The sequence below is a fragment of the Telmatherina bonti genome (genome assembly GCF_933228915.1).
Source record: "Telmatherina bonti genome assembly, chromosome: 10".
NCBI lineage: Eukaryota > Metazoa > Chordata > Actinopteri > Atheriniformes > Telmatherinidae > Telmatherina > Telmatherina bonti.
This window is the reverse complement of record NC_136628.1, coordinates 28,924,818-28,947,423: the sequence shown is the minus strand read 5'-3', so window position 1 is coordinate 28,947,423 and position 22,606 is coordinate 28,924,818. Positions and strand designations below refer to the sequence as shown.

Below are 22,606 nucleotides of genomic sequence, written 5' to 3'. Positions count from 1 at the left end.
AAAGTATAAAGACAGTTTGGATGTCACATCTAAGGAAAGATATGACACAAACCTAAGCAGCGGAAAAGACCCGTATGATGGCTTATGCCGGGCGGACACTGTGCGATTTTGAGGGGATTTCACCACGATTTTGCTGTCGCAGACCACGCTGCGTCATCATGGAAACATGGTAGCGTCGGGATGTCCGGTCGGGAGGTCGTAAGCCGTACAGTGTGAGAACACTCACGAGGAAGGATTCATTGCTGCTACGTTCTAACGATGATGCTGCGACCTCCCGATCAAACTTCTGGCATGTCAGAAATTTTCGCCGTCGCTCGTACAGTGTGAGTGGTGTTACGTCACGATTCTACGTTCGCACCTGCACAGAAGACACCGGTGGAGCTTTAAACAATGGTGGGCAACCCCAACTTCAGACGTGGACACAGCTGCTAGAAGAGAGATTAGTAGAGCTATGGAGAGAACACGAGGTTTTCTTTCTTTTCATTTCAGCGCACAAGACAGCGCACACAACTGCAACAACTTGGTGTCTGCTCGCCATCTTGTTGTCGGGCACGCTGCGGTTGTCATAGGAACAAGGAACCTTTGTTTTTCGTTGTTCACACTCGAGCACACCGTGCCGTCACACACCGACTGACGCCGACAACTAGTCGTGGTTGTCAATAATCGTGGCTGACAGCAGTCGTACAGTATGAGTACACATGTTGTAGGGTCAAATAGAATACGAGGGACAAACCCGGTGGTGCAGTGGGAGCATTTCCCCGACAGTCAGATTTCTAAAATCGCACAGTGTCCGCCTGGCATTAGTGTCGAGTGGTCAAAACACCAAGACAGTTTCTCTGAAGTTGCATATGACACCTTTACAACACCATGTGCCCAATAAATGAGGTCAGCTGACTACCTCGATGCATCGCTAGATTTCTTTTCCCTCTCTGATTAAACGAGCATATTCCACAGCTCAACCCCGCTGAGAAATAGATGCTGAATGTCTGAGCTTTTAGTTATTGTAGTAGTTACGCACACCTAGTTACGCTTTTCTCTTCAGTCATTGCTTAATAGCTGCAGCCTTTAGCCACGAGTTTGTGTCGTCAGATGGTAACCTTAACCATAATGGGCTTGACACACGGGGGGTGACAAACATCAGTGTCAAGCAAAATTCATCACCACCCAGGTGAACCCCAACACACAGGATGTGACAAACAGAAGCAACAACAGCAGTGTTGCACATCATGCGCTCTGATTGCTTCCCTCCAAGAAATTTGATTGGTTATGATATTGGAAGAACTTTTGGCGTTTTCACCACAGTACGTGACAGATAATGCATGAAGAATGACGAGTCGGGAGATTGCTCGAATGGACAGAAATCTTGCTGTCAACTTTACTTGACAGAAGAAAAAAACAACCTGAATTCATCCTTTTTGAAAAACAAGGAAACATCCTGGTGAATTATAATAATTTGATAGCAGATCTGAAGGCCGATCTAGAAAAACTCCATGTTCTGTCAACGAAACCCTCGCTTATTGGTTGCAACAGCAATAAAAGCTGAACATTTTTCAAATTTCTTGTGTCGTGTGTGCATGTCACATGCACAAACGTTGCTTGGCTGAAAGAGGGCAGCAATTTTTCGCATCATCGTGCAACTTCCAGAGGAATGAATGGAGAATTAGCAACGTTGATCTCATAACTCTCCTGGCGGGTCAGTAGAGGTGGCCAGCCTCTTGCCTCCTCCTTCTTCCTCCATACATATCCAACAGGAGGCGCGCTCTGCCACCTCCCCCAATCCTTTCACCGCCTTCTTCCTCTCACTTCCTGTCAGTCCCACAACTGATAGCAACTTTTAGACAGATTGAGCTGGATCGCCTCTGTACCCCACCTCCATCGGGGGCACATAATGTTGTCTTTCATATCCCATCTGTACAAGTTCACAGGACTTGCAGAGATAGTTTAGGGAAACCTTTCAGAGTTTAGGTTCTTGCCATTATTATGTGATGTTGTTTGAGCGGAGAAACTGTAAACATTTCTATAGTAAAAGCATTTTGTTCAGCAAAGTTCAACCACTTGGTGTAAAAGTGGGGAATCCTTGAGCTCTTTATGAACGTGGCTCATTACAAAATCGGCATTGGTTTGCAGCCACAGACTCGTTTTCTAACTTTTCCACTTTTTAAATCAGTGCACATCTTCTTCATCTTATCATTCCAAATAAAACGAAAAACAGAGTAGTGGAGTAGTTAATCTTGTCTGTACCATGTGTATAGCTAGATGTCTCTGTTGGTTAGTTAAATGCTTCTACTTTATAGTCCGTTCAAGGTTGGGGGGGTCATGTTAAGCTTTAATCTACTGTTATTGATCTCTGATCAGTCCTAAACTCAGAACTCCGTTACTTGGCTCGATGTAAGTGAGTCCTTTTACATGTTTTCAGAAGTTGTTTTCTAACACGCCTGAGCAAATAAATAAATCTCCACACACTTACAGAGTAAAAGAGCAAATATGCTTGTTTATTAAACATCTGAAATGTGGCAGTAGAAGTCACACTTCCTCTGGTAATTGGAATGACACATGCTCTAAAGAAGACTCGGGAATCGTGTCCAACTCGCTGACTTGTTGATATGTCTGTCCAGCTCGAGTACAGATCATTTCTTATTCGCTGTTCAGTCTGTGGGGGGGGGGAGACTGATTACAAGAAGAGGCTGATATTGCTGCGTCAACAGGGAATAGTTATTTGCTGTACCAGAAGCTAAAAGCCGTGTTTCCCTCTCCAAAACCACAGGGACATTGGCAAGGACAAAGACAAGTGTGACGGAGGGGAGGACGAGGACGGAAAGGAGCAGAACACGCCGCGTGGCAGGAAGACTGCCAATAGCCAGGGCCGCCGTAAGGGAAGGATCACCACACGCTCCATGGCCAATGAGGCTGCATCTGTTGCTGCCGAGGAAGCGCCTCCCCCCGCCTCTGAGCCTGCGCTGCCAGATCCTCCACTGCTCCCTAAATCTGATACAGCACATAAGGCCATGAAAGAGCCCGCAAAAGCCCTGACTCCAGTGGCTTCAACGGATACTAATAAAGGTGATTCTTCTCAGTTTGTTGAAAAAAAACATTTGTTGAAAAAAAATGGATTATTATAATTTATTTAATTTCATGATAAAGGGTATAGAGAAATGGGGTTGGGCTACATTTAGTCATTATTTTCTATTCCAGTGGTAAAATGAGCAGTAAGGCAGTAGACTGGTGATTTAATGGTGTGATTGTTGCGTTAACATTTTTTTTGCTTTTTTTTTTTTTTTTTAGTTTTGTCAGGGTTCAAACAGCATTGTGTTGATTGCTGAACATGTGGCACGTTACCATGTGCAATGAAAGCCATTATGAAGCTGTTTGCTAGCTATCCATCACCAAAGGAATGCACTGCTCTGTCAGAGCTGTCATCGGTAGCTGGCAGCTCAGGTTGTCAGGTATCCGCGCCTCTGCATGTGGCCTTTGTATTAAACTTTATCATTATTTCAGTACTTTGTAATTACGCTTCTCTGCCAGCTGCCTTTTGTTGAATTCTTAACAGTCTAGGGAGTGTTGGTTACCTTATATTGTCATTAATTAACCCACATCTGCGTGTCCATTCCTTAAATTGTGGACAAATCCTGGTTGACATGAGACTTAGTCAATGGGATTATCTCTTCTGCAACATTATAGATATGTGAAACTGTTTGTTTGCTGTGTTGTAATCTATGCTGCTTCTTAGAAGTATGTGGGCTTGGTGCTGAGGGGTAACTATAGGTCAGTCTTGTCCTGTTGAAATGATGCCAGATGAGTTAATAAAGGTACTGATTGAGGTAAATGTTGAAGTAAATAGAGGATCGTGTGTGTGTGACCTCCTGTATTAATGTCACATGTATCAGTAATGACTGCGGATGAACCTGACCTGTCATTAGTAATAGTAGTGGTGCCATTTAAGAAGGCTGCGTAGTTTTGTAGACATTTGTTAGACTTAATGTAACAGACTTTGTAGCAGGAGGAAACTTTTTGTTGTATCACTCAAAACAAGATGGATTGATTTCTTCATCTTCAAGGTGGGTGGGTGGAAGAGACTCCCAGCTAATGTCAAGGGTACGTCTGTGGCTATATATGTCCCAGTGTTTACACGCTGTCAGTGGATGCCATGGAGGAGAGTGGGATAGAGTTCATTCGTCCAGCTCCTCTCCAACCGTGCACTTCTGTGAATTTTGTAGTGGCGGGGAGGGTTTTTTTTCTTTTTTTTCCCCCCTGGCGAAATGCATTGTGTATCTGTGTTTGTGTCATATGTGCAGAGTCACAGTATGAGTGGTGGGAGGGTTTCGTGCTGGCTGCTCTATCTGCCTATTTGTCTGCATTCAAGGCCGTTTCCAAAAGAGGGAGGCATGGCTCTCAACTCCTCTACTGTCTGGCGCTGTATCAGCTGACCAAAACCCTCCCCTTGTGGATTAGAGAGGAGGAGGGCTTGCTCTGGGGCAGTGGGGAAGGGGGAGAGAAGGATAGATGGGAAAAGAATGGGAGGGCGCGAGGAGGCGAGTGAGAGAGAGTGTAAGTGAGGGAGCAGGTCTCGGCAGCGCTGAATGTAAACAGATTATTAGATTAGTGGCCATGAGACGAAGACGGCTGAAGAGAGGATCGCTGCTTGCTCGCTCTCTCTCTCTCGCTCTCTATCTGTCTCCCTCCCTCCCTCCTCCACTTTCTGCTGTTTTCCTGCTTTCTGTCTGCCAGTGCTGATGGGGCTGTATCTCCTCTGTGTGATTTAGCTGGTGCTGGTGAAACCGGAGAAACTTCTCGCTGGACCGAGGAGGAGATGGAGGTCGCCAAAAAAGGTAGTGTTTCGATTCATTTCTCTTTTCTTAATTGCTCTTTTCTTCTCTCTTTCTGCAACCGAGGCTCCTCTCTGCCTTTTTTTTTTTATATCATGTTTGGTTTCTTAACCTTCTCTGATGTTTCTCTGATTAGCTGATATTGCTTCGCCCTGCCCATTTCTTTCATTCACACAGGAATGAATGTGCGCATGCATTTACACCAGTGTAACGCTCATGCTGGTGTTTTGCTGGAAGCCGATAGAAGCATGAGTTTCTTTTCCTTTTCTTTTTTTTTTCCTTTTTCTTGGCTTCACTGCTATGCTTTCCTCCTAGAAATGATCGATTAATGCTATTCAAGAAACTACAGAGCATGATATTCATAATTATTTGCGTTGTATGAATATTTTACAGTTGTTTTCATTCTATAAATTCCTCGAAATATGGATAAATGACCCTGCTTGATCTCAGTCTGCAGCACTGCAGCCATTTTTGGGTCACATGCTATTCAAATGCGTCCCCTCTTCCACGGTTTGCATAACTTTAGTGGTTTAAGTAAGACTCTCCAAAGTAGAAAGACTCTCTTAGGTAGAAAAAAATGCAAGCTACTATTACCTTCTCAGGCATTCAGACCTGTATGCTCCGTGTGTGTGGATTAGTGTTGCTGAAAGAAGGCAGTCATATGACGAACCTGGTTCAAAAATCACTTTAATGCTGCCATACATGGCCGGTCATGCAAAGAAGCACAGTAGGCTACTTTCCCTCTTAGTCATGCTGTAGTTATAACTTGTTGAGCTTAAGCTAACATTTACAAAGCTTAGGATTTACATTTTTAAAGAGAACTTGTAAAATATAAGCCTTTTATCTTATGTGTGTTTTTCACACATGTTCAGCATTAATTTTTTTTTTCCCCTGCTATCAGGTTTTTAGATGCCTAAAAGCCAATCAGATGGCTCATAGCTTTCAGCTTTAAGATGAACTAATATAAGAAAATATAGAAATGTTTTTTCTTTGTCTGCATGCATTCACTGACACAGAATAAAGATGCTTCAAACAGTGCGAACAAAAAGTCCACAAAGGAAAATACTCTTCTTTATCTTATTAAACATTCCTGAAATGTTTTTGTTTGTTTGTTTAGGATTTTTCTTAATCTAAAGTCAAAATATTACCCATTTGCAGTATATAACATGTGTCATGCCATGTGTCAAGGATATAAAATGAAGATGGCAAATCGGGCCTTCCAAGAGTTTTCATCACCAGAGCGTGTTCGAGTCCAAAAGGGTCGACTGTTGCTATGGTTACAGAAATAAAGCTCTCATCTTTAAAGTTTCAGTCATGTCACAGTTGACGGGAGTAAAAGTCTCTATTCCCCTGTTAGATTGCCTGAACAAGGGAACTTAATTTACCATGTGATCAGTGTCAATATGGTTGAGCCTGCAATCAGGTAAACTCGGTCTTAAGGTACAAGGTTTGTGTTGTTATCAGTTGTAGGGGACTGCAGCGGCGTTCAGCTTAGTTGAGAAACTTTGTGAAGGTGACCGGGTTAGATGTTTTCATTTAGGTGTTTTAGATGTTTTAACTTCCAAAAGATACGCTTGTTGGATTTTTGCTGAGGTTTATTCTCCGCATACCGTCCTTTCTTGAAACTAGAACAGTGATGGGGTTTTTTAATTTAGCTCTGTGGTGATTTGATAAGTTGCCAGCCTCCTCCGTCTAAAGCAGGGCTGGGAGGGAGAAACCACGAGGTTGCAGGATTTGAAGAGATGTAAATGTCAAAGGTAAATGGCAGGCGTCCAGGTCAGAGTAGTTTGTGTTTACTGAGCTCTTCAAAGCCAATGGTATACTTAACATTGTTAATTGGAGTAGGAAGGTCCAACCGTAGCTCCATGCATGATCATAAGGGATTTAGTAGTTTTCCTTTTACAGTAAAAGGGGAAAAAAAGGCAATAAATATTGTAGATCATCCTCTGGAAATGTAGCCATTTGTACTTATTTAGCTTGATGCAATGGTTTTTATCACGTTGCCTTTTACAGATTATCACTGGAATTCGGATATAATTATAGCAAGCTTAATGAGTGTATGTAGACCTCTGAGATCCTTTATCTTTTTAAGATTTCTTAACATCTGCTTGTACAGCGACTGCAGTGGGACGTTAGCAGCCTTGCTAAAGCCTGGCACAATAAATATTTGCTAGGAGGTAAACGTATTGTTGTTTATACCCCTTGGAAAACCAACATTTAGTTTCTACCATCTGGAACAAACTAATGGAAATCTAAAGTCTGATCCAAATAATAGTTTGTTTTTTTTAAAATCAGATCTCTGAACTTTTTTTTTACCACTACATATAATTATTATTGAGTTTTTCTTTTTAATATATTTTTTGTGCATGTACATGAACAATATGTAACTCAAAGTATGTATTCTGCTTTCTGTTTCTATCCATTTTTTAAAAATCTTTTATTCTTTTTAGTGTGTTTGAGCTCTTCATTTCAGGTTTCTTTTGCTTCTTGCTCTAATTGCTTGGAATATTTTAATAAAGCACTTCTAGATGAAATGTGATATACGATTATATCAACCTTTCATGATATGGATTAGTTTTAAATTGTCTTCCTTCGTCCTGCACCAGGGCTTGTTGAACATGGTCGAAACTGGACTGCCATTGCCAAAATGGTGGGAACCAAAAGCGAGGCGCAGTGCAAAAACTTTTATTTCAATTACAAGAGACGTCACAACTTGGATAACCTGCTCCAGCAGCATAAACAGGTAAAAAAACGGCCGTCTTGCTGGTTTCTGTGAGCTTTTGGGGCCATAATGTAGCCGTGCAAGGTGATGATTCTCGTTCTTTTGTTTCCCAGGACACTCGGAGGGCTCGTGCTGATAGGTCTCAAGGGGAAGGACAAGCTACAGCATCACCTGACGATCACGAAGACAACGCAGAGTACAGTGAAGGTCAGAGAGATGGACGATAAGAAGCGTGTATTCCTTTGTTTCACACACATTCCCAAGAACTTTTGGGCTTTTCTTCTTGTTTATTTGGGGTTGGAAGTCCAAGGGCAGTGAGGATAAAGGCTGAGCATCTGCACGCCCTGGGTTTGGTGTTAGATTTTTGTTCTTCCTCAGACTTTTGCAGTTTCAGCCTGAGTCTTCAGAGAAGTTAAGCGAAGGGGATCAAAAGAGAGTTTGTGCTTTAGGAGCAAAGGAGCCTCTGTGCTGACTGTAGTTATAAAGAGATGGGTGAAAAAGACCATGTTTTCTGCAGTATTTATCGGATTTTGTCTTAATCTTGTTAAAGTTAGAGGTGCAGATGTTTATCTCCAGCCTGCAGATTTCAGATCACGACATGCATGAAGCTACATGAAACATTGGTGTAATTGTGTATAATGGTTACACTCACAAGCAGTTTAATTTGGGTAAAGGTGCACTTTTTTCATATTTCATGCATCTGCAAATTGTTTTTTCATACTATCTGGGCTGTCATCACCATAGCAACAGCTGCAGCAGTGGAGAACAAGCCAACACAATGGCAGGCATATATTTTGAACAGGCAGGTTTCTCTGTTCAGAGATGGTGGATTTAAAAAGAAAAATCATTTAAGACTCGCTGTTTTCTCTCTGTTGAGTTTAGCTTATCCAGTTTGTAGGCTAAGGTACCTGAAATTCATTATGAAATTAATTAAAACTCTATTGTTGTTGTCTGTTTGTCATTTCAGAAGCAAACAAATTAGGCTATAGTTACAGCACAGAGAGTCTTAACAGACGTGTGAATGTATTTTTGGAATATTAAGTGAATCCTTCCAGATGAAAGATCAGAGTCCTTAAAATACTTAATGACCGATTATAAGCATTGTTTTTTATTAACTAATCCAAGCAGACAGAATTCCCTTTTCATTTGGTGCTTGCTTGTGTTGATATAAAAAGAAAAACGTGAACTTTTTTGAGCCAGTTTAGGTGTCCTTCCTCAGCACATTGCACGTAGGTTTGCTCTGAGTTTTCTCTTTAAACAAAGCTTTAGCTGATTAAGTATTAAAGTGACAACAACTGCGGCTACTTTTATGGTAGCAGTAATTCCTAATAAGACTGACTGAGCTGAGAGATGCTGCTGTTTGCTCATATTAGGTATTTTTTATAAAGTATTAATTTTTATGAGAGAGATTTTACATACTGCACCTGTCTTATTCATTTTCTTGCTTTCTATTAAGATTTAAAACTTCAAACATTTCCACACGCCTGCTTTTTTAAGAGCGTATTCGTTTTTGCATTCCTGTATCTTTTATCATCCATTAGTTATGTTAGCAGAGTACTCTAACCTTTTTAGTGTGTTTCCTGGTTTTTCTAAGTCATTTTGTCAACTACAACTTTTTAACTCTGTTACTGTAAAAACCAACCCATTATCTCTTTTGTTTTCAAACTTGTGGTCCTGTTTTGTCATTGCGCTGATGCAGAGTTGTTTACATCTACATCAACATGCATATATGAAATCAAGAAATATCCGCACCTCATTCTGCGATTGTTTTTCCTACATGGCAACTCAGTCATTACGTTTCATAGTACAAATTGTGTTTTGCTTTAGCTACACATGCATTTTTATTAGACTTGCTTTTGATTTGTCTGACATAGGCTTTGAAATCCTGTGTTCTAGTCACTTTCACAGACACGACTTGACATGCACTAATTTATCTTTTTTCCTGCTGCTTCAGGTGGCGACAACAGCTCTGACACAGAGAGTGCCCCTTCCCCCTCTCAGACTGACTCCTCAAAATCCGGTGATTCTAAGAGGGCAGACAGCTCCATGGGAGATGCCCCGTGCACAGACCAGGATGAAGGTCAGGCCAGCAATGGAAAGGCCCCAGAGCCTTCCTACGGGGAACTACATGTCAAGGAAGAGAAAAGCCCGGAAAGCGAGACGGGTTCTCAGGAGGAAAAGATCAGGGTGGCTACCTTTCCAGGCCCAGTGCATCCGAAAACTGAACCTCAAGATATGGATGTAAAGACTGGAGAAGTCCAGGTCAAGATGGAGCCTGAAATCAGGGAAAAAGGGGAAAAGGGAGATCATGGCGAAAGGCAAAGAGACCTTCATTCAGATAATGACTCCAGCGCCACCTGCAGTGCTGACGAGGATGTGGAAGCAGAGCCTGATCGGCAGAGGTGAGTGCCTATGATTCCTGTATTTGTTTTGTCTGTATATAATTACATTTTACAAGAACAATATTGTTTTTGTGCTTTTGAGGGTGACTAATATTTTGCCAACCCTGCAGAATATACTCCATGGAAAAACCATCGTTGCTCAGCCCTCCTGGCTCGGTGCTCATGTCCTCACCCAAGCAAGTCCAACTCAACATCCAGCAGCTGCAGAAACGGGCAGCTGCCATCCCTCCCATGGTTAGTGTAAGGTTGGCTGTCAAAGAGGAATGCAGCAGGTTGAATGAGATGGAAACATCAAATAATTTGTCCTGTAAAACCCTGAAAAAAACAACATAAATTCCAACATATTTCAAACATTCACGTTAACATTTGAAGTTTGGTCAGATTTTTTTATACAGTGCTTCGCTATTTATAGTGACCATTACCTTATTTCATTTATATTTGTCATTCAAACACATTTAGACCTGTTTTTGTCCCTTATTTGTCATGTAGGTGCCTGGTCCTTATGGCGTGGGTGCAGTGCCCATCAGTGGTTTAACCATGTTTCAGCATCAGATCAAAGCAGTACATGAATCAGCTCATCAGGAGGAGAAGCAGAGGCAGGATCAGGGAGACTTGGAGCGCAGACCACCCTTCAACACTCGAAGCCCAACCATAATGGACAGAGATGGTAAGAGAAGAAAAACTTTACCCTGTGTGTCCACTCAACTCCTCTAAGCTGTCCATGACTCCACAAGCAATGTTTAGTAGACTATTTCTAGCTAATTTAATTCATTTGTAGTTGAACTGAGCCGAGACAGAAAGTTTGCTGACCCCGTTTTTACATTGCAAGCTGACGTCTGCGTTGGTGCTCCTCTTCATGCGGCTCTAGTTGGTGATGGATACCTCCTTGGCTTTCTTTTTTTTTTTGGGGGACTTGTCTAAGTTGAATGCATCCGGACTGGATGTTCGGTGCTTTCAGAGGTAGTTCAGCCTTTTAGAAGTGGGAAAGCAGTGAAGTAACCGCGGTGATTTTTAAAAGCTTTTAGCACCTTTTATTCAAAGGTCTGTGATGAGTGGAGCAGCTCCCAGTATGCTGCTGTGCTTTGGCACCAACATAGCATATGCGTTTTAGCAGGTGTGTGTCCAGGTGGTGCTGTTTTTTTTTTTTTTTCACAGGTCCATCCATTCTGGAGCAGCTCAATGGTCACTGGCATTGAGCTTTTGCTTTAATAGTGGTTATTTTCCTTTTGTCCTTATGCCTGTGCACTGCAGGTAAGCCCTTACCCTACATCCCTTATGACATGATGCTGGCTCTGGACCAGGAGGGTCTCTCCGGTCAGCCAGGCTCTCCCTACAGACTCTCCCCAAGGGAGCTGAGCAAGGCCTCACCTCAGCCTGACCCCAACGCCCCCAATGCCTCTTGCTACAGTGTGCCACCAGGTAAAAGCACACATCCTCATTTCCTCCTCCACCCCAACTGTCTTGGCTCCTGCCTTCCCTTGCTGATCCAAACTAGCGTGTCTTTTGGACTTAACATTGGAGGCTTTTTTTCAACTCAACTGGGAGCATTACATCAGATGGACTCAAACACTGCAGACATATTGTTTGAGGCATTGATTTTGCTCTCTTTTAAGCTAATATTGAATATGTGACGATGTCGGTTTGAGTAGTGTTTGTTGGAAGTTAACGGACCGGAGAGGACAACCGTGACGACGCTTGTGATGCTGTTTGGGTTTGGCCTTTTCTTTCCAGCACATTTGGATCAGCATGATGAGCAAAACGTACGTGAAGAGGAAACTCTGATATCGTTGCAAGTGTTGATGATGATTATTTTCAGTGTTTCCTGATGGTTGCATTTGGAGCATTTTTATTTATTTACTTGTGAGGAGCCTTTGGATCATTACTTTATTTGAAATCTCTGTGTTTTGTTGCATTTGTTCAAGCAAACAAAAACACTGAAGTATCTGTGACAGTTTTAAAATCACTAACGTCTGTGAATTTACCTGAAAGAGGCGGTGTCTGTTCTTTTCACCTCCGGCAAATTTCTTTAGCAGCTACACTTTTCTAATCTTCTAAAAAAAAAAAAAAAAAAAGCCATTTCTATTAGTAAATTCCCCTAGCTTCCAGTTCTCCTTCCACTCATATTTATCAAATAGCATCGTACTTTCCTTTTTCTTTAAATCTGTTTACATACATTTCTGTGACCAGTATCACCAGTGGAGGCAAGTTTCTACCAGAGTTGGATACAGTGATGCACGACTTTTTAACTTAATTTGAATGTGATGCAGTATTTTGTGACACATCAATATAATTTAGTAGCTGTTGGAAAAATATTTTCCCACTATTTAGAATATTTAGATTCTAAATAAGGATGAATATTTAGATTCTGGTAAATCCAAATAAATGGAAGAATAAAGCATAAACCATTAAAAACTGTATTGATAATTGTTGCTATCAGGTAGATTTGGATAAACTGTTTTTCTTGTTTTCTTGGACAGATTTATGCTCTTTGCAAAGTTTTGTAGTTAGTAAATACAGCAGTACAAATACTGCTCTGTTATTTGCTACAGTTTTATTTATCTATTGCAAGGATGAACTGGTAGATGGCCATGAATTACAAGTTCAGGTGCACTCTGCACCGTTCTAAGAAACACGATTGAGTATTTTTTTGAGACTGTAAAAGGGCGGCAGTCCTTCAGCTCTTTTCTAGTGCTGTCTATAGGAGCATGCATATGTGACATACTACTGGAAAATTGTAATTTGAGTTGTTTTTTTTTGTTTTGTTTTTTTTATAATGACCACAGGATGGGTTACACACTGATTAGCACTGATTAGTTTGCATGTTCACCAGTGTATTAGTGTGTTCTCTCCTGGTACTTTTGCTTCCTCCCACCATCCAAAGATATGCATGTTGGGTTCTAAATTCTCACTATAAGTGAGTGTAAGTGGTGGTTTGTCTCTGGCTGGACCCTGCCTGTCGCCCGTCTGCCAAGACCCTGACTCGGACTGAGCAGTGTGGGAAAATTAATAAATGATCACCGGACGTACAAATGAAAATCACAAAACTAGAATTTTTCCAACTAAAGTCTTTGGTCATTCCCAGCAATCCCCTTCTAACCTACCTCTTCTAATACTAGGTTCAGAAGGCCACAGAGTTTTATGTTTGCACTATTAAAATGTCACTGCTTTAGGAATATTTTGCACACCATAATGCCAACTCATCTGTATTTTTGCCATTACATAGTGTGGTACTGTATGGGTCATCTGGGCTTGACTTCTCATTGCAGACAGTAAGACCTTGACGTAGACGTAATCAGCCGTTTATCATTGCTGTGGTGATATAGATGCAACACAAGACAAATAAACAGATGAATTTTATTCAAAGTGACTTACAATTGAGAAATATAGTTTGTTAGACTGAAGGATTTTTGTACAGAGAGGTTTACATGTCTTTTGTTACTGATAACAACAAAAAGCTGTGGAGCTCAACTCCAGCCATCAATGGCTGTCAGAGTGTCGATACCTGACACTGACAGCCATTCATATCATTCATAAATCATGCATGAGAAAATAATTTTGTCAGTTTATTCCAAGATATTGTTGTTGCATCATCGTGTAGCGGACTGCTGTGTTGTTGTTTTCAGTCTTATAAGTGTCAATGTAAACATGTTTAATGAGGGGATTTTAGGAAACACACTTTTCTGTGCGTTTTATTGATACCAGGCATAGATCCGTAGGAGCTTCTGTGTTGGGTTCAGAGTTTTGATGAGCAGCTGGATCTTTGCGATACCATTGTCAGATTTGGATGGTGTCTAGTTAAACCTGGTTTAATTGTGTTTTCGATCCAACAGGTTACAACAAATGTCTACAAGACTATTACTACTCTGACTACTCAGATTGTTCTGTAGCTCATTCCCAGTTACACGCAAGTTATTCTGACCATTTTGGTTAAAAAAAACAAAAAAACATAAATGAATGTAGGCTACAGCATTCTTCTTCAAACTTAGTTACTTGCTTTATGTTTACAATTTTAGGCATATTTCCCAGAATGGAAAGAAGTAAAAATGAATCTTTTTCATATAAGAATTGAATTGAACTTTATTTGCAGTTGGAGGAAATTGCAATAATTTTCATGTTTTGTCCCTTGCTCAAAGGTGCTTTTTTTATTTAAAAAAAAAAGAAAAAAAATGGGAGAAGAAGACGAGGAGAGGGAAAGGGATGGGTGTGTGAAGTTTGTGGAGTTTGTTGCACCTCCTTGATTCATTTGTGGAATTAAGACATCACACCTTTTACCTCATTAACATGTGCATGAGGACTGAATGTCTACACTCCTTACCACTCAGTAGCAGTGATATATGAAATTGTTTTGTGTAAACCACCAAGAAAAAACAAGAAGTTGTTGACATAAATCGGTAGGTATTGGTCTCCACTTCGCATGTCAACGACACCGCCGTATTGGTCTCAAGTTGGGGTTTTCAACAGGAGAAAAGACGCCTGGATCTTCTACAGTTTAGTGCTGAACAACCCATAACGCTGCTTCTGACACGATCACCATGAGTTAATTTTAACACGAACAGCTGCTTGTTTTCTGTTTTTGTTTTCACTTCAGACTCAGGTCATATCGTGAATGTTCCCCTGGCATATGTAGTTGGTTATATGTGTGAGAGACTTTTGTCCCACTTCAGATATAATCTGAGAGCATCTGAATGGTCCTGGAACCTTTTCAGTATTACAGGTTTTGCTATAATATCATTTACTCCTGCTGGAAGGGTTTTCTCTGGTGCAGTGCATTTCTTTGAAACCTTTAAGTGCTTGTAAGTTAATTTTTTTTTTTTTTTTTAGTATGTTTAAAAGTATTGTGAAAAATCTACATGAGTGCAAGCCTCATGCATTTTTTATTTAATTAAAGATATTTGATTCATTCACTCATTAAATAGATATTTATGTTTTATTATTTTATTTTTATCAAAGATATTTTTATTTAATTATATCATGGTAAAACACATCTACTCATGAATGCATACAATATATTAGGCTTTACTATTTTGAATGGGAATGCCATTTAAACCAGAGGATTATAACAGAAATATTATGTATTGTGTTAAACGGGAAAATAAAAATCCCACTTCTACTACTACCATATATAGCTGTTTAAATTACTGTAATACTTAGAAAAATTAGTTAAAATAAAGAAGAAAATAAATGAAAATGCTGTAATTATCAAGTAAGTTTTTGCTATGTTTATATGCATGCAGTTTGTACAGTAATACACAGTTTTTCCTTCTAGCAACACACACTGATGAGCACATTATGGTCAATGTGGAGTTGATTATGTTTTACACACGTAGGAGCTGACAGAGGACCGTCTCAGGATCTGCTGGTCCATGACCACTGTCCAATTCCTAATATGTCATTTGGCACAAACATCTCTGTTGTGTCCTCCTCACCAGTCTGTTTGTTCCTGTTGCTGAACTGCTGATTGAATGTTAATGCTTGACACACAGTCTCCTTGCAACAGGGATTTATAAATTTGTCATGGAGTGGCTTGTTTTCTCGTCAGTCCCTTAGTCAGGCAGCAGCACGATGACGTCCGTGCCCGCTGGAGGAACTCTGACAGCCATTTGCATTTCTAATTTTGTAAAGTCAAGAGCACGAGGTGCTCTCCCTGCAGAGAGGTTACTCCGGGTCTGCGTGGGTGTTTATTTGTGGTGTGTTAGGATCCTTTTTGTCAACTCAGCTGTCCCAGGGGACATTTAATCAGATACCTGCTTTGGTCCAAAGTCTATGAGAAGAGAATATTAAGTGTGGATTTGCTTAATTTACCATTTCATTAATTGTTATCAGAGACTGAATATTTTATCTTGTGAATATTTATCTTCAGGAAAAATGAAGCTTTACAACCATGATGGTTGTTGTGGTGTTTAGAGAGCAGAGGACATTTAGGAGTAATATTTTCTGTACATGTGAGTATTTAAAGCCAGAATGTTTCTAATTGGGTGGTTTGTTTTTCTTTTCTTTTCTCATTTCCATCAGTCCTACACCCTGCCCCTAACCAGCTGATCCAAGGGATGAATGATGGAGTCCGGGTGACGTTCAACAGGCCCAGCAGACCTCCCAACATTCCCTCTCCGCCTCCACTCATTCCAACTGCCAAGCCCACAGACAAACCCTCCTTCATCCACGGAGGCTCCATCTCCCAGGTGATATATTCAGATAATTCCTTCACTTTTCTTTCTCTAACCACTGATATGTAAACATGCAAGTCTAATTCTGAAACTGTTTTTTCACACAGGCTTTTAAAATCAGCAAGCCTAGGTTTGTTTACCCCAATAAGACACACTGAACAAAGTCAAATGTGATGTTGTTTGTGTGTTTTTACCTTTTAGTTTATTTTTAGTTATTATTCTCAAATCATTCATGTAAAAGATATTTTCCGCCTTAATTCAGCGCAGTGTAGTTTACATTGTCATGTTGTGTCATAGATCCTGAGCTGTAACATACAAAAGAGGATCAGCATCACTTGACACCACTTTATTGTTCTCATGAACACAGTGACCTGAACCTGAGATGAGTGCTTTGTCCTCATTTTTTTTTTCCTTCTCTTCACAGGGAACTCCTGGAGCGTATCTGCCATCCCATGCTGTCTATGGGCCAGAGGGCGCTAAAAGTTCAGTGGGTTCCATCTCTTTAGGTCTTCCTCGTCAGCTAGATCCCAACAAGCCTGGTAAGATATGTTGGGCTGTCACATGACTAGATTTATTTTTCCATTGGTCAGTAGAAAGTGTCACATTTACACTGTCAGTGTGTGCTGAGTTCAAATGTCTCTGAGTTAAAGACACCTGGAAGATTCCTAGATTCAGAAGGCCACAGAGTTTTATCTTTGCATTATTAAAATGTCACTGCTTTATGAATATTTTGCACACCGTAGTGCAAACTCATCTGTATTTTTGCCATTACATAGTGTGGTACTGTATGGGTCATCTGGGCTTGACTTTTCATTGCAGACAGTAAGATCTTGACGTTGACGTAATCATCCGTTTATCATTGCTATGGTGATATAGATGCAACACAAGGCAAATAAGCAGATGAATTTTATTCAAAGTGACTTACAATTGAGAAATATGGTTTGTTAGACTGAAGGATTTTTGCACAGAGAGTAAACGCTAAAAAGCTGTGGAGCTTACCTCCAGTTAGTGGAAGAAAAGGAGTACTCACTATTTATAAACATCTTTTATGTATTTATTTGTCATCCAAACATTATGCAACGTGCACAAATGATGTCTGTGATTAATGTTGTAAGCCGTGTCAGAAATATTTTCATAGAACAAGGAAGTGTGTTGCTATCAGTGTGTGTGTGTGTGTGTGTGTGTGTGTGTGTGTGTGTGTGTGTGTCTGTGTGTGTGTGTGTGTGTCTGTGTGTGTGTGTGTCTGTGTGTGTGCTGCTGCAGACAAGCTGTTGTGTACACCCACAATCAGTCTTATGCAGCATTTCCTCGATACTGCATAATAGATGTTTGTACAAAAAAAAGTATCAGTTGCTATTAGTTACAATGTACAATGTACTTCAAGAAACAAACAAAAAGTTGTGTCATATCTGACCTTATAGTAGGATGGAGGAAGAGCTGTTTGAGAAAAAAACAATAAACTCCTTCCTGTTTCTTTTTGCACCTTTGCAGGGGCTGCTGTGTCATCCATACAGGATGGCAGAGGCAATCCATCAAAAGTTGGTGAAGGCCTGGCTTTCAGGGGGTCAATCACACAGGTATTAAGTAGTTCAAGCCAGACTCTGTTCCCCTGCAGGGTTCATTTTAAATTTCAGTGCTATTTATTCTTCTTCGTTCAAATAGGGCACTCCAGCCCTGCCCCAGTCTAGCATTGCTGCTGACCTCCTGAAGGGCACGATTACAAAGCTGGCCACAGAAGACCCGAGCAGCCCAGACAAGGCCAGAGGCGAGCAGCTGTCTAAAGGTCATGTCATCTACGAAGGCAAGAGTGGCCACATCCTCACCTATGATGGTACGTATTATCGTGGTCCCTAATATCTGCATTTGTTCACCAAGCACACAAACATGAGCTTGTATTTGTATGTCTGGTAGCTATAAAGAACCCCAGGGAAAACACCCGAAGCCCTCGAACCGGCCTCGAGCTGAAACGCACCCATGACATGATGGAGGGACCCATGGGCAGAGGGCACTCTGGTAGAGAGGGAGCGCCGTTTGAGGGTACTGTTGCTATCCTGTGCTATGCAGACATAATGTGTTCTGGTTGTTGTATTCCACTTCAAGGAGTGATGATGCCCTTTTCCCCCCCTCAGGGTTAATTAGTAGAGCTTTACCCAGAGAAAGCCACCATGGAGACTCCAAGGAAAGACCTTTGATGACTGGATCCATTATGCAAGGTTGGAAAGGGCAAAAGAAAAAAAAATCCACATTACTGCAAGCCACTAATGAGTTAAATAAAAAAGGCTGAAACATGTTTCAAATCTTTTCCAGGAACACCAAGAACTGCTGCTGACGCCTACGAGGATGTAATGAAATATGGTAAACAGATAAAAATAGAGAGTCCACCCATCCGTTCGTTTGATGGGGCTATCGGCAAGGGGAAGCCTTACGAAGGGGTCAATACTATCAAAGAGTTGGGTCGTTCCATTCACGAAATCCCACGACAGGATCAGTCTGGACAGGAAATGTGTAAGACTCCCGACCTGTCAGACAGGAGAGTGATGGAGGGCGCCATATCTCAGGTTAGACGCTCAGAGTTGCATGTTTCTAACCAAAGCAAACATATGAACCGGTGAGGTTCATTGTGAGTTAGATTGACCTCTCGTTTAACATCTTTCTCCCTTCAACAGATTCACCCTTTGAGCCAGCCTACCATCAAACACAACGTCAAATCCTTAATCACCAGTCCCAGCAAGCTGTCCCACAGCATGCCCCAACTGGAAGCAATGGAACGAGCCAAATATGAGGAGAGCAAGGCAGTACGCCACACTTCTGTGGTTAACTCCACCACCTCTGTCCTGCGCTCCACACACCAGGAGGCTGGTAAATCCCAACACAGTCCGGGCATGTATGAAGACGCCAACGCTCGCAGGACCCCGGTGAACTACAGCACCAATCTGGTTTCCAGAGGATCACCCATGCTGGGACGTGCTTCAGAAGGTATTACTCTATAACAATTTCACTCACAAACTGTTGAATTTAAAGTCCTCAGCAATTTATTACTGGTTTAATGCTGTAACGACTGTAATTACAAGGTTAGACTGAATTGAATTAGACATTTTGCTAAAGCAGATAATCTTATTTCTGAGAATAAGAGTGTTAGGGGTTATGCATGATACGCACCCCGTGCTGAGGGCAGTGGATGACCTTTTATCCCTGATTCAGTTTTCTGTAGCAGGAGTAATAACGTGTTTGTATGTTGGATCAGCTGAACCCATTCTGTTCCTCTTCTTTTCAGGTTCTATGAGCTCTGCAAAATCCGCTGCACATGACAGAAAAAGTGCCATGACTCCAACACAGAGGGAGAGTGTCCCCGCCAAGTCCCCCGTGTCAGGCGCCGACCCCGTATCCTCTCATAGCCCCTTTGACCCCCACCACCGACCTGTTGTTCCTGGGGAAGTGTACAGAGCCCACTTGCCTCCGCATCTTGACCCTGCGCTCGCCTTCCACAGAGTGCTGGATCCCGGTACGGTTTAAACCTCCTCCACTCTTCCCAGTTCAGCTATGAATAGAGGAGTAATCACAGCAGATTGACGAAAGCAGCTCAAGTCATCTAATTCATAAGCATCAAAAGTTCAGGATCTTTTTCATCTGTTGACGTCAGCAGTGGCGATAAGTATCTGAACCTTCTGTTTGTGTTTTATTTAAAATGTTGGGTTTTTTTTCCTCTCTTTCCTCTTGTCCTCAGCGACGGCATTCATGTTCCCCAGGCAGCCTTCCCCAACTGGCTACCATAACACCTACCAGTTGTACACCATGGAGAACACACGGCAGACCATCCTGAATGATTATATCACTTCCCAGCAGATGCAAGTCATCCCTCGGCCTGACATGGCCAGAGGGCTGTCTCCACGGGAACAGCCTGTCGCTATCCCTTACCCAGGCAGCGCTCGAGGTATGGCCCTCAACTTGTTGACTCTCTCATCTGCCACAACAAGCAGGGGAGAGGCCCTGGGCAGGAGGGGATGTAGTATTCAGACTGTGTGCTTGTGAAGTAGTGGCTACCTTTTCCAGACGCCCAGAAGCAAATGACCTTAACAAATTCAGCTGATTTGCTCTTTATTATTGGGGCTGCAACTTATTCGGCTATGGCTCAATTTATCGATTGGGTATGGTCCTCCAAATCTCCATTTGCTGAGTGGTCGCCTCTAACAAGTTGACCACTATTCCACTCCGTTTGCAGCCCTGTTGCTTACTGATCAATCTGTATTTGGGAGCACTAACAGATGATGGTGATGGGTTACAGCTCAGTGTATACGGTGTTCATACATTCAGAAATTGATGGATTGGTTCTTGTTGTTCACCGTTGGCCCTTTGCTTCTGTCTGTAAAAGGGATTATTGATCTAGCCCAGATGCCTCCAACTATCCTGTTGCCTCACCCTGGGGGAACAGGTACTCCCATTTTGGAACGCAACGCCTACCTCACTGGAGCTCAGCCCCCTTTCCCTCCTAGAGCTTTCAACCCAGCTTCCATATCGCCAGGTGAGGACCCCTCCCTCCCCTATCCCTACTCCCCGTGTTCCCTTATCTTCCTTGCCAGACTCTCCATGTTCCCTCACACTCAGTAAGTGTGCGGTCCCGCGCTGGCCTGAGGTGTTAAAGGTCAGTTTTGCCTGTCACAGATTGTTACTGCAGTCATACTGGGAACAGCTTCCTTCACAACTGTCTGGTTGTTGCATGGCAGCAGTTTATATCATTGTTTTTATTTTTAGGGGTGTAACAAGTGTAGAAATGAGTCGCAGCTGTGTGTAGAACCCTGCTGTAGCTTTTTGTCTGAAAATGGTCGCATGTATCTGAATATGACTGCAAGGATGTTTGATCCCTCTTCCCGAGACCATAAGAGCAGTATGTTGAGGAGTTTTCTGTGTGTGATGTTCATGTTGTCCACAGGCCACCCAGCCCACCTTGCCTCCAGTGTGGAGAGAGAACGGGAGAGGGAGCAGCAGGAGAAGGAGCGGGAAAAGGAAAGGGAGCAGCGAGAGAGAGAATGTGAGCGGGAGATGAGAGAACGAGAGCGGGATCGTACCAATGAATACATGCGCGGAGGTGAGTGGTTTTTCTGGCCTGAAAGATGCTGTAGAATTTTACGTTTTTCTTACCAATAATTGTTGTTTAATACAGGAAATAATGTTTTTTTTTGGTTGTTGTTTTATAATTTTAAGGTGGACCAGAGCAGCCAGTTCGGCCTGGGAGTCGAGGTTATCTGCATTCTCCTTCGCCCTCACACAGGACTCAGGATGTGGTGGTTCAGCAGCGCCCGAGCATCTTCCAGGGAAAGAGTGTCATCACCTCTCTGATGTAAGTTTTGCATCACTGAGCCATAAATCTTCAGATATAAGTAAACATCTAGTCTTAGTTCTTAAAAACGGTGTCTGGGTTTGTTGTCAAAGCAACGTAATTCACGAGGTGAAACCTTCTCAAGACCTGGTTATTTAGTTGTAAACATACTTAACCGTCAGACCTCAACAACGAAACTCATTTGCCATTGGCTTTGTCACATGGTGTGATTGTGAGGTGAAATTTTAGAAATTGATTGAAGAAAAAAAAAAAAGACTTAATCTTTTTTTAAACACCGGCAATCATCCTATTTCCACAGTGGTGGAACTCTATCTAACCTAATATCATTAATGCTGAAGCTTCATTGATGTACTGTCTTATTTTTCTGCTTCCTGTCTGCAGAAGTAAACCTGACTCGGGTAGCAGAAGTAAACCTGACTCGGGTAGCAGAAGTAAACCTGACTCGGGTAGCAGAAGTAAACCTGACTCGGGTAGCAGAAGTAAACCTGACTCGGGTAGCAGAAGTAAACCTGACTCGGGTAGCAGAAGTAAACTTGACTCGGGTAGCAGAAGTAAACTTGACTCGGGTAGCAGAAGTAAACCTGACTCGGGTAGCAGAAGTAAACCTGACTCGGGTAGCAGAAGTAAACCTGACTCGGGTAGCAGAAGTAAACTTGACTCGGGTAGCAGAAGTAAACTTGACTCGGGTAGCAGAAGTAAACCTGACTCGGGTAGCAGAAGTAAACTTGACTCGGGTAGCAGAAGTAAACCTGACTCGGGTAGCAGAAGTAAACCTGACTCGGGTAGCAGAAGTAAACCTGACTCGGGTAGCAGAAGTAAACTTGACTCGGGTAGCAGAAGTAAACTTGACTCGGGTAGCAGAAGTAAACTTGACTCTGGTAGCAGAAGTAAACCTGACTCGGGTAGCAGAAGTAAACCTGACTCGGGTAGCAGAAGTAAACCTGACTCGGGTAGCAGAAGTAAACCTGACTCGGGTAGCAGAAGTAAACCTGACTCGGGTAGCAGAAGTAAACCTGACTCGGGTAGCAGAAGTAAACCTGACTCGGGTAGCAGAAGTAAACCTGACTCGGGTAGCAGAAGTAAACCTGACTCGGGTAGCAGAAGTAAACCTGACTCGGGTAGCAGAAGTAAACCTGACTCGGGTAGCAGAAGTAAACCTG

At 42.1% G+C, this 22,606-nt stretch overlaps 1 protein-coding gene across 3 annotated transcripts in view; it reads left to right on the top strand.

Moving 5' to 3' along the window:
- The window catches only part of ncor1 (nuclear receptor corepressor 1), a 62,526-nt gene that overhangs the window by 30,050 nt on the left and 9,870 nt on the right, over window positions 1-22,606 (top strand). The window contains exons 16-36 of one of the 3 annotated variants that reach the window (XM_079248276.1): window positions 2,765-3,060; window positions 4,761-4,826; window positions 7,430-7,566; window positions 7,659-7,752; window positions 9,500-9,947; window positions 10,058-10,181; window positions 10,437-10,614; window positions 11,199-11,366; window positions 15,960-16,126; window positions 16,536-16,650; window positions 17,603-17,688; window positions 17,774-17,942; window positions 18,023-18,148; window positions 18,241-18,324; window positions 18,419-18,669; window positions 18,778-19,087; window positions 19,386-19,613; window positions 19,836-20,042; window positions 20,481-20,630; window positions 21,039-21,194; window positions 21,311-21,446. In XM_079248276.1, coding sequence (XP_079104402.1) covers window positions 2,765-3,060; window positions 4,761-4,826; window positions 7,430-7,566; window positions 7,659-7,752; window positions 9,500-9,947; window positions 10,058-10,181; window positions 10,437-10,614; window positions 11,199-11,366; window positions 15,960-16,126; window positions 16,536-16,650; window positions 17,603-17,688; window positions 17,774-17,942; window positions 18,023-18,148; window positions 18,241-18,324; window positions 18,419-18,669; window positions 18,778-19,087; window positions 19,386-19,613; window positions 19,836-20,042; window positions 20,481-20,630; window positions 21,039-21,194; window positions 21,311-21,446 — 3,696 coding nt within the window. The remainder of the gene's footprint in view (window positions 1-2,764; window positions 3,061-4,760; window positions 4,827-7,429; window positions 7,567-7,658; window positions 7,753-9,499; window positions 9,948-10,057; window positions 10,182-10,436; window positions 10,615-11,198; window positions 11,367-15,959; window positions 16,127-16,535; window positions 16,651-17,602; window positions 17,689-17,773; window positions 17,943-18,022; window positions 18,149-18,240; window positions 18,325-18,418; window positions 18,670-18,777; window positions 19,088-19,385; window positions 19,614-19,835; window positions 20,043-20,480; window positions 20,631-21,038; window positions 21,195-21,310; window positions 21,447-22,606) is intronic. The other 2 variants (XM_079248278.1, XM_079248277.1) reach the window with 2 other exon arrangements.